General features: G+C 42.2%; 1 protein-coding gene across 2 annotated transcripts in view; it reads left to right on the plus strand.

Annotated features, from left to right (window-relative positions):
- Positions 1–255: 255 nt before the first annotated feature.
- Positions 256–12,160, plus strand: part of micu1 (mitochondrial calcium uptake 1) — a 37,181-nt gene continuing 25,276 nt past the window's right edge. For both annotated transcript variants that reach the window (XM_088916031.1, XM_088916032.1), the window contains exons 1-4: positions 256–431; positions 4,439–4,603; positions 6,841–7,012; positions 9,925–10,087. In XM_088916031.1, coding sequence (XP_088772157.1) covers positions 4,440–4,603; positions 6,841–7,012; positions 9,925–10,087 — 499 coding nt within the window. In that variant the 5' untranslated portion in view covers positions 256–431; position 4,439. The remainder of the gene's footprint in view (positions 432–4,438; positions 4,604–6,840; positions 7,013–9,924; positions 10,088–12,160) is intronic.

Genomic DNA, 12,160 nt, shown 5'->3' on the forward strand with positions numbered 1-12,160 from the left:
TACATTTAAATCCAAGACGTGTATGTTTACGCGAGGTGAGAACAGGAGGTAAAGTATGAATATGAAGTTTCAGCAACCACATAAACTACACGAAATTATGCGCTAACTGCTCAGTATCGTGCCCTCTTCGTTTATTTGATATTTTCCCGCCCAGCTGCCCATGTGGCCACACCCACGAAAGTATTTACAAACAGGGCCTGAGCGCAGTGGGCGGGACAAGGGAGTTGGTAATCATGTGACCAATCCCAACTATGACGTACAAGGGGGCGTGTCCGCGGCCTTCATGGAGACGGAACTAGCTGTTAATGGGAAGCGCAGCAGGGCTGAATGCGAAACAGAAGTGAAGATATTTTAAAGGGTTTTTAAGTCGATATATTTAAAACTCGTGATTTACAAGTTTCCTGATTACTGTGGTCGCAGGAGGGACAAGAGTAAGTGCTTGTTTTGTTTGTGTCTTAGCAGAGGGACAGGCTTGTTTTACTCTTTATTGCGAAGACGTACGTATATTATTATTGGGTAGAAGGAACGGTATTCACAGAAACTGTGTACGTGGTTTGTTGTGTGTACTGTCATGCTGATATATGCCTGTTACGTAGATACATTTGAGTAAATATGTTCAGAGGAAAACGGACGTAATAAGCTACTGCAAGTTTACTGTACTGTGTACTGTATGTATACGTTAAACCAAAATAGTTATAGAAATGTAGTTTTATTTTTGAATGGTCAGGTTGTCAGCTTTGTACAGTGGCGTGTTTACTGTAAGGGGTACCCCTTTCCTTGCGCAGCTGGTCTGTACTTGACTAGATCTCCGCACCGTAAATTGTCTTGATATCCCCTGCAAGAAATGAAAGGCGACAGGATGTCATGTGGTGGTCAATACACTGCCCGTTTCACCAAGATACATTGCTCTTTACTGCAGTTATTTGATACGTATTTGATATTAACGTCTCTCTAGTCTATTTATTTTTTAAAATAAGGTAAATTGACCTTAGATATCTAGTCCCTTTTGCTTTTCTTGTATAGAAGAGTTTCCAAATTTAAACTATGCCTTGAGCTGCAGTGCAATCAACGCAGTCAACAGTGATCTTTCATGATGTTTTTATTTATTCAGCTATTTAGCCTGCAATGAAAACCTAAATGTAAAAAAATGCAGAAATACTAAATCCAGCAAATAACCCTTGAATTCTCTTGTAGATCAGGGATATGTTGTCTCCAGGTAAATCTGATCTTCTGGTTGTTTTTAAGTGGGAAGACCAGATTATATAAAAAAAACCTAACCTCCTGCTAAACAGCAAAGGAACTGTCCTTCAGATGAGACATAAAACTGAGGCCCTGCTTTCTGTGGTCATTAAGAATCTCAGGGTGTTTTCCAAAAAGAGTAGGGGTGCTACCCTGGTGTCCTGGCCAAATTTCTCCCCGGCCTTTACCAGTCATGACTTCCTAATAATCCCCATCTCTGAATTGGCTTCATCACTCCACTCTCCTCCCCACTAATAGCTGATGTGCGGTGAGCGTTCTGGCGCACTATGGCTGCCGTCGCATCATCCAGGTGGGGCTGCACATTGGTGGTGGTGGAGGGGAGTCCTCATTACCTGTAAAGTGCTTTGAGTGGAGTGTCCAGAAAAGTGCTATATAAGTGTAAGGAATTATTATTATTAAATCACAAAATCCTTTATTTGGTAGAAGCTTTCCATTGGGAAATCATACAAAAAGTGTGCTCTTGGAAAGCTGTAATTAGGACGTGTGCGATTATAGAAGCCTCTTGTCTTTGACTAAATGCAGAGCTGAAACTGTTCTGTTTGCTCTTGAAGACCTGTTTATTGCACTTGTAGAAGTGGTCTTGGTCTTCTGGGACAGTTCTAAGCACCACTGTTAAACCACTGAAAGGGTCCTGGGGTCCTGCAAAGTTTGTCACTAACTATTCAGAAGTCAAAGAGTCTTTTGTTTCTATTTCCTCACTTGTCACACATTTTGACTGCAGAAGAAATAACAATTAATGAGCACTAATTTTCTGTTTGTTAACAGTTATGAAAGCCTTGGAAAATGCTTGAAAACAGACATTGCAACGTTAGTTGCACAAGATTTTCTCAGCCTAGTCTTGTCACACTGGCTCTTCGGTGTGGACTGAGCTCATTTGTGTTCTTTACCCATTAGGCATATCATCCTGGCTATTGATCTCATGAATTATCATCACAAGCTTGTTATCCTGCTGAATCTCCCTCTCTTAAATCCCAATGTCTCTGTGGCAACACTGTGCTCACAGAACTGCTGTGCCTGAACTGTCTTAGAACTGTCAGCTTTCACCATGTACTTTGGAGGCTAAATCAGTGAGTTTGCAAAAACCTCAGAGGACTTTTTTTCTCTGGCTCCAGCCCATCAATCTATTTCGGATATCATTCTCATTTCGATCTGATTATTAGCGGCTTTTACAAAATGGCTCAGTGGTTATTATGCAGGAATACAAAGATTCTGTCAGTCATTAAAATTATTCTTTCGGTCATAGCTGAGAGTCTTAAGGTTCCCATGATGAGAGACACGGCTGTTCTATTTCTGCTTTGCTAAGATCTTCTCCATTGAAAGATGGTGCTATTTGTGAAAGATTGTACTGACGCCACACCTGCATCATCACCAGGGAATTCCTGCCCACTCCCCCTTTTATTTACAAATCAAAATGCAAAAAACTCCTTCAGTGTACCTCAAGTTACATCAGTGCAGCTGTGCTGGTGTACCTGCTGGTCCTGGACCAAGCAGGCACCGAGGTAAACCTGTTTCAGTCTGAATACTGCCGTCTTTCCCTTTCTCCCACATTTGAACTCCGAGTGGATTAACTTACTGCGGTTTGTCATCAGGTGTTTGTTTAGTAATGCCTCTTACCTTGCGATCTGCAAAGAGCCTGCAGCCTGTGAAAATTGAAGGGGATCAGTGGGATCTGTATGAAAGGGGAATCTGATCTGCTTTGCTGCATTGCCTTTAATTGTTCTCCCCCATTGCAGCCTCTGGAGTGGAGGAGACGGGAGAGTTTATCGCAGTACAGAGCACACAGCCAGGAGAATACCTGGGGCGCCTGCAATCAGTTGCCCTCGTTACAGATGACTGACTGAATTAGCATATATTTCTTTTGTGCTGAATAAGTGCGAAATCTGATGTATAACTTTTAATGGAATATTGACAGGGTGGGAATATAAATCTTGCTGTGCGCCTCATCAGTCAGCCCTGACCTTCGTGATAAGAGGAGAAGGGATGGCGGAAATGTGCTATTCCAGCTTTAATTGACTCTACGGGGCAGGGAGAACCTCCTCATCTTTTATTACTGATTTAAATTACATTCCGTGCTCCAGGGTCAGATGTGCGATCTGATATTCAACCAGGATTTTAACAATTTTGCTTAATTAGTTTCACTGTACATATTTTATTAAAAAAGGGACTCTATAACGTGTTGGAATAATTATGCATGTCTCATTTTTAATCATAGAAGTGATGGTGTAAGTTCCAGTTCTAGCGGAGAGTTTTTGTAAATAAAACTTTTGTGGCATATCCGTATGAAATATTGTAGGTTTTGTGAGCTAATACATCTTTATTTGACCAGATGAGTCCACATTTAATTAAAATTCGTTCTCAGTTAGGACTTGGAGATCCTTTTATCCCGCAGGGCACTCTGCTGGTTCAATCTGAGTGACATACTACAACTTGCTCATGGGTACAACAGCAGTGGACCTACCCAGGACCTGAACCCATAACCCTCCAGTTTGGAGGCTAGAGTTGTAACCATCACTCCACACCACTGTCTCAGAAAAAGCACTTGGAGTTGGGGATTTAATGCTTATTATTTTAAACTTACAGTTAACATGATTATGTGGACATGTGGTAGAGTTCTTACTTACTTCCTTTATTGTCCCAGATGGGAAATTTACTTTTCAGTCAGGTGGAACACATAACATAGCACATAATACATTAACACAACCTGAACCCGTTAACAAAAAAGAAGCACACATGCACAAGATGAGAAAGACAAGTTAGCAGCTTTAACTAATCCTCACAATTTATCAAGACAAATAAAGAGGTTGGGTCATCAGCGTCTGAGATAGATACATAAGATAGATGCATGATGAACAAATAAAGTAAATTATGACAATCAGTGGTCCAAATTAAGTAGGTTATTACTCTTGGGAATACAGGATAATTTAGTTCTATTGCACTTAAATGTAGTCTAAATTGACACTGTGCTTAGATTCACTCTGTAAGCCAATGATAATATGGGCTTCAGTTGTCTGTTCAGTTGTCAGCTAATATAGTAAATGATTTTGTGTGTCATCGTGAGCACGTTTTTTTGTTCTTCAAGCTGCTGTGCAAAGGGAGTCGTATCTGCCAGCTTGCTTATGGTGCTGCTGTTACCTGAAGGACAGTCAGATTGCACAGTGCCTTGTTCTCTCCACCGCAGGATGTTCCGGTTGCGACTGTTGCCGGCGGCGACGGTGGGGCTGGCGATGGTCACCCGGCGACACCGTGGCTTCACTGCCCCAGGACCGAGCCGGCGTCGCTTGATGATGGCTGCAGCCGTGGCCGTGACTGGGGTGTCAGCCAGCGCGGGACTCCTGTGGAAGAGGTACAGCACGTGGACGAAAAGGGAAAACTTGGCAAATCCCTCAGTTAATGACATGGAATATATCCGAGTATCCTGCCTGTACAAGAGTCGCCACTATCCATCCTATTTTAAACAGTACTGTCCACGTATGTTGCTCATCCTCCTTCCTCCACCCCAGGCGGGCTTGTCAAGGGCATCAAAACTTGGTCCAGCAGAGTGCCAGTGGCTGCAAGGTTTCATTCTATATGCAAAAATATTTTAACAAGTCAGGATTCTTGTGAACTTTTGTCCTCTGGTTGGAGACACCTTTAAAAGCAGAAGCATTGGGGTTGTGGTTTTTGGGAGTAGGTGAGGGACACTGCTGCTGTATGTACTATAATTAAGTAAAAGATCGTGCCGTCATGGAAGTCAGCTTCAGGAGGTTCTCTGAACTCGTCAACCTGTGTAGGCTGCAGATGAGCCCCGCTGCGTGCAGTTCAGAGGTCTGCTGACACTCTGCTCCATTATGTATATGTTGTCGTGCTGTGTCAGGCTCTGTGCTTTTTCTTTGAGATCAGTTTGTCGGGGTTGTATTTCTCTACTTGGAGCAGGTGATGTGCAGGCATACCCTGAGATACTGTCAATGTTTATTGCGCAGAACGGTAGTTCTTTGTGTAAGAATGCTGCAGCAGCAGAATTAAAGTAGGACAGACTCCCTTAAGTTTTTATTGCATCTTTTATTGTTTTTTAGACAGGTGCTGGAAAGGAGCTGTATTTAAAAAAAAAAACAAAGGAGAAAAACTAACAGCTCAATAAAGCCAGAAGAGTTTAGCAATGCCGGGTCTCTGTTGCACAGTTAAAATGAAGAAATGTTCCCTGGAGGCAAACCGTTCTGAACGTTGACAAAACACTCGTACCTTGCAGATAAATTGCTGTCTGTGGACAGACGTGAGGGACGTGAAAACTGCTGTTGTAACTGTGCTTTTATACTATAAAAGAGTAGTCAAGTACGACACATTCCAATTCATTTTGGCTCCTCACAAGCACCGTCTTGTGAAAAATGAAGGGCAGGTATGCTCTTGTTTCCCCCTTATTATAGTTTTATTGTAGTCTCCTCCATGTGTGCTGGACTAGCACTTCCTGACCATGATACGGCTTTGTGTCAGAAGAGGCTGCTCCTGTCATAGCTAAATTTAGTGTCATGGTACATTACTTCCAGTCACAGAGCAACATGTTTTTCTTTCGTTCATGAAACATCTTTCTTGTGCTATTGGTAATCAGGTGGGACTCGGCTTTGCTTAAGACTGCCAGCTGACTTGACATTAACAGACCGAGTGTCATCATGTGGCATGGGCCCTTATCCATGGGCGGATCACGCTGAGTTTAGATTGCTAGACAGCGTCACTCTCAGCGAAGGAAGAGAGGGCAGTTAGTGTTTAAATAGGAGAGTGGCGAAGGGGAAATAGTCCTGCTTGTATTTTTATTGTCACAGTGAAATCGATTGAGCTCCTGCTGGAGACTGAGTAGTACTGTTTTGGGCTTTTACCCTGAGCTCGTTAAGTGTGCTTCTCATTAGCCTGTGTTGTGAATTATTTAATCCACGCTGACATAGCACTGTGAAATGCACATTCTGCCCTTGACGTTCTGACCAGATTTTTTTCTACATTTACAAGGTAAAAGGCAAGATCTTTTCTTTCTTTCAAGATCTTTGCATTTTTACCACTGTTTTGTCACTGAATTGTGTGGCCAGGATAGTTATATACTCCATAAAAGCAGAACCACTGAAGATCTGTAGCTATAAGATGGGCAAAACATGTTGATGTGTGGAGCAGGTTATGGGCTTCTTCATTAGTTCTGTCTTCATGATTTTCAGCCTTGGTTCTAGAGGCCCTGTGTCTCTCCTGTTTTTCCTTCTCCCATGTTCTTAATTGTTTTAGCTAATTGAGCTGTTCATGCGTGGTAGGGCTTTTTAAAATGGTTTTCAGCACTTTAAAAGTTGGATGAGTTTGCAGTTAGTTTAAACTGTGTATCAGTTTCATATTTACTAACCAAGTGGAGGAGAGAGCAGACAGAATTCTGTGTGTTACATTTCTTTGCAACAGTACATGTATACTAGGGTATTTTCAAAAACCAAGAACTGAGTGCTAAAGGTTTTCAGAGGGATCAGTTAGCTAATGTGATGATGAACTCATACGAGGCAAAAACAAGGTGGTACAGGTGAACACTGGGATCAGGACTGAGGATCTATGCTGACCTTACATTCTGTCCCTGGTCCACAGGGCCTATGCAGAGGCTGGCTCCTCCGTGAAACATGATATGGGTCCTGGGCCAAAGGGGGAATCTGGGAAGGAGGAGGAGTCTGAAGAGGAGCAGGCAGTAGAGTCCAGTGGGGACGAGGCACCTGCTGAAGGCAAGAAGAAGAAACAGCGATCGGGATTCCGTGACCGCAAGGTGAGAGATTCCAGACTGCATGCGCACTGCTGCACCTGCTTTTTCATGGAATCAAGGAAGAATTTCTCATACTTGTATGGTGCTAGGGTGAGTGCTCCCCACTGGTCTGAGGATTGGATTTTAATTTTTTGTCTAGAAATTGAATTCCTCCTTCATCGTATTTAACCCTAATTATTGCCCATCTGCAATAAAATTTGAACAGATGGCCGGCTCTTTCTTATCCACTACTCACTGATGTAATTAGAATAGAGTTGCAGTCGCTTTAAGTTCTGTATTTGTATTAAGCGAGTGACCCTGCGAAGACATGAGTTTCAGAGGTAGAGTGTGGTGATGCTACTCTTTGTGCTTACATGAAAGTGATGTCAAGAGGTGAACTCTGATCCTACTTTCCAAGTCATAAAAAATGCTATTGTAAAGATTTGTGCTTGTTGCATTGAAAATCAGGTTCCTGAATGAACAACCTCCTCAAATGGCACATCTTCTGAAAATATGACATGGAGACATGAATATTTTGATTTAAAATATCAGAATGGTCTTTAAACCAGTAAAATAGCATTGACCTGTGTCTTTTGGCTGCGCACACATGTGGAAATGATACCTGATTTAGCATTTCTGTCATTTTGATGCTAGAGTGGGCCAGTGCAGGGCAGACTCAGCAGACAAATTGCGTTGCTGCGTGAGTAAGCCAGTAACATTTTATCTTCTCTGTGCAATGCATTCCTATAACCTGGTTTTCAGGTAGAAGAGATTGTTAGGTCCTGTGCTGGGGCCTCTGCTGAAACAGCCATTCAGATATTTCAGAAAAACATATAGTAACTGTTTTATTTATATTTTTCTGTTTTACTTTGAAAGCCACAAGCCTGTGGTTCAGGAAGTATATTCTTCACAAAAGTAACTTTAGGAGCAGGTTATCTATTTCATTGTCATTGTTGAGTGGGACTTTGTATTGCATTGCCTGTTTGATTTGTTCCTTCTTGTTTGAAAACACTGATAATTGTGTGGGGGGGGTGAGGCTTTGCAAGAAGGAGATCCAAGTCCTAAATCCTGATGACAACAGTCCTTATCCCGTATTTGTCAACCTGTCCTGCAGAAGAGGGGTAACTTTTACAATCTGCAGTGTAACAGGTATATCTGTATTTGTGTATAGGCTGCGGCTGGAGAAAACGTCCTTGCAAAGCCAAAAAAAGTAACTCCAGAGAAACACGTTGTGAGGCCTGCTGAGCTGCTTCTCATAGTGATAGTGTTGTCACTATTACAGACAGCTTAAGCCCCTTTTTTATCATAATGCATTTTTTTTATATTCTGATCATCAAAAAAAGATACTTTTTTTAAAAACTGTCGTTTTATTGAACAGAGGTGACATGGTTGATTACCAAATGAGTTGTAAATGCACACCCCAAAAATGTTCCATGGGACTCAAGATCCCAACAGCATGTGCATTGCCCTGCTGGAATGATGCCTGCTGGATGACTTGCTCAATATAATGCCAAACAGCCAGTTCACCATCCTGTGAAAAATACTGTAGCGACTATCCCGGGTGTCTGAAACTCAAATCCTGGAGCTCCTAGTGTGTTCTGGTTAGTATTTCAACCTGGGTAGTCAATGAAACAATCATTCTCTTAGTAAGGGGCATATGGGATTTTTGTTAATGTCTTCTTCTCTTGATTGCTCAAAACATTTTCTTTACTAAAGGCGCAGTTACTTATAGAATACATTTGAGCCTGGTTAATGTAGAACACTTCCAGATAATGTTTTAATTAAATCACTTGTGTAACTGAGAGCTTGGGTGAGGGAGGAAAAACTCCAGAAGGTGCTGAGGCCTCCAGTAACTGAGTTTGAGACCCCTGAATTAGGCACTGATGTTCACAGCAATCAGTCTATTGAGCTGAAATCTATGAGACTGATCTGCACACATCCCTAAAGAGGACATGGTTCCACTGCTGGAGGGTCAACCAGAGAAAACCTACCGATGGGCAGAAGGCGTTGTTCTCTTGATAAGTTGGATAAAGTGACTTGTGTGCATCTTGGTCAGTCATGAACACGTAATTAAAATAACAACAAACACATGTAATCAGTAACCAAAATCGGTGTATTTTCTACAAACATAGAGACACAAATAGTAGTATAAGTTAAATGTAATTTTTTTGGTGCTCAATATCCAGAACCCATTCTGAAGTCAGCGTTTTTTTCTTATTTCTATTTGACAGTATAACGCATAGAAATTATACCACCTCCAGATGACCAATTCGAAACATCCCGTGCGTGATACTTTTCTTTTTTCAACATGGATCTCCAGCGCTACAGAAATGTTACATATAGCCATTGTCTTTCTGCCTCCTGTGTGGTTAGTACTTATAACCCACTGTACAGTAAACGGTTAACTGAGCAGACAGACAGAATGTGATTGGTATTTTGGTCTTGTGCATCATTGCGGGGCCTGCCACAGATACTCTTGCAGAAGGCAATTATTTATACTACAAAGGGTTGTAGGAAAGTTGGATATTTCCGCAATGTCAATAGTTTTCGAGAATGCATATTTTATCATGGCAGGGCTCTGTATCACATTGAAAATGGGCCAAGTTCTTGTTTTTTAGTAATTTGATTGCAGTGAATGGGTATACAGTATCACCCTCTTCTATTTTCCTTTTTTCTTTGTATATGTAAAAAATAACCTGTACATAAAAACTTCTTTTCTCTTATTGGCTGGGTCTGTTCATGGGAAAGACTTGGTGCTGAAGTTGCACCTGTGTGAAGTTACTTCCTTCACACAGGAGACAAAATGAGAAGTGTATGTTGCCCGATTGCTCTTTTCTATTTTATGCTCTCCCCTTTGTTTTCTACTATTGTTTTCTACTATTCCCCTTCATGCTTTCTCTTCTTCTTTTTTACCTCCCTCTCCCATTCCTCTCCAGGTGATGGAGTATGAGAACAGGATCCGTGCCTACTCCACCCCAGACAAGATCTTCCGCTACTTTGCCACACTGAAGATCATCAGTGAGCACGGTGACTCTGAGGTCTACATGACGCCCCAGGACTTTGTGCGTTCCATCACACCCAATGAGAAACAGCCAGAGAGTGAGTGCCGCCCCCTGCCCTGGCTCCATGACTCCACTCCTCGCAAGCCGCCGAATGCCACTTTAGTATTTTGTTCAATCTTAAGTCTTAACAAAATTATTTTTTTTCAAAAGGCTGTTTTTAAGTGTACGTCGGGGACTTTTCAAAAGGTGTTTTAAGAGAAGGTCTGGACTGAAGGTGGAGTTACCTTAAGAATATTGTGTTAAAATAGTCCAGTTAATCATATTTCTAGGATCGCCAAGTTAATGGCTCAGGATCAAACCTAACCTAGGAGATGCTCTTAAACATCAGGAAGTGTCTCCCCTGCACTGTAGCCCTTCTATCCCTTTAAGACCGTGGTATGAGCTTGTGTTTCCTGTGATGTGCAGTAGACCGGTTTATCTTATATGTGCAAACCTGATGTCCTGAACTAATTGGAAAATAGCTTTTTTTAAATGAGAACTGTCCCTGTTGAACTGGAATGTGTTACCATTACATGATTTACTCCTATCAGAAGAGAAATGCTCATCCAAGGTCGATTGCACACTGTTCTGTGTGAACAACCCCAGCCCCAGTTTCAGAGGAAAAACAATCTATCTGAAAACCTAAGGATAATTCACTCGGGGATTCTTTTAGTTACACTTTGAGCCATTTGAGATAAAATGATCAGGGAAGTTTTGAGAGGCAGCTGTGTATAATGAACCTATTGCAGAATGTGTTCCTCTAGAAGTGTGTGTGGGCTTGTGAGACTCTGGTCTGACTCTGGTCTGACTCTGGTCTGACTCTGGTCTGACTCTGGTCTGACTCTGGTGTTGACTCTGGTCTGACTCTGGTGTTGACCTGTCATTGTTCATTTGGCAACAAAAACAGGGCTTCTGGGTACTGGTCCCAGCTGGACCGCGTGCTGGGTATGGATTGACCCACTTGTGATAGAGTTTCATTCCTGTGTGGGTGCTGACTGACTTCTGCTGCACAAATAATGATGTTGTTGCTCAACAACTTCAAATGCAGTCTGAGACGGGATTGGAGTTCCTGTCATGTGTGCATCATTCAGGGCCAGGTGTAGGGCCAGTGACAGCCTTGAGTACCACAGACAACCACTGTGGAGGGGACAGCAGTCCAGTGTTTGTGTGGGCTGTTTCCTGCTGAGTCTCAGATATGTGAGCCTGGCATGCTTGGAATGCCTGGCTCTCTTGGCCATAGAGCAGAACAAGAGGGCTTAGTATCTGTATCTGGAGCAGCCCTACTGGAGACTGGAGTATGGGATCTGTGGAAACAAAATTATCTAATAACAGTTCAAGGGAAGGTTTTCAAAGCCTTTTGATTTTTGCAAAATCTTTAGGTAAAGATAAGTGTTTATTTTTTGCTTATCATATCTGCATAATCTCTTCTTTAGGGATTTCCAAGTTTTTAAGATCTTTTACTATTATGCTCAGATGAATAAGGAGAAAATTGTGCCCTGGAGCAAAGTGCTTCAAAAGTTTGAATTTCCAGTCTGCAGTAGTGTGTCTGGGACTGACCAAACAGTATTTTATTTTTGTCTTCTTTTTGAGTCACAAATGTGTTACTTCAGCTTGTGGGGTGGTGACTGTACACCCCGTGCACTTTTCACAAATTCTATTGTGGAACTCCTACTTGTATTAATTCTTTTTTCTGACATTTCTTTCTGTTTTACAGTGTCTTGTCAATTTATTTGCCTCCCTCCTTCTTGGAAATAGCAATGCTGCCTCACATAGACCCCCCCCCCCCCTCAACAGTTTCCAAACCCTCTCCTTAGAGACTCTTTGAACAGCTGAGTCTGTTTTTGCTGGTGTCCTCATACTAGATCAGACACCTCCTCATTCAGAGCATTTAGATTTTGCCGCTGCAGGATGTGCACTGAATTTCAAGCATTCTACATGCGCACATGCACTCCCTGCTGCTTGGCGTCCCCTGAGCCATGTACTGTAGGACAGTCTTTACTGCAGATGGTCTGCACTAGTTCAGGGTATTTCATCCTTGTGCTGCAGTGCCCTTATGTCTAGAGATCTTTGTTCCACCCGAAATCTATTTAGTTTGAAATGCTAATTTGCTCTATTAGAGCCCCAGTTTTCA

This window comes from Atractosteus spatula, chromosome 5 (genome assembly GCF_055471065.1).
Source record: "Atractosteus spatula isolate fAtrSpa1 chromosome 5, fAtrSpa1.hap1, whole genome shotgun sequence".
Taxonomy (NCBI): Eukaryota; Metazoa; Chordata; class Actinopteri; order Semionotiformes; family Lepisosteidae; genus Atractosteus; species Atractosteus spatula.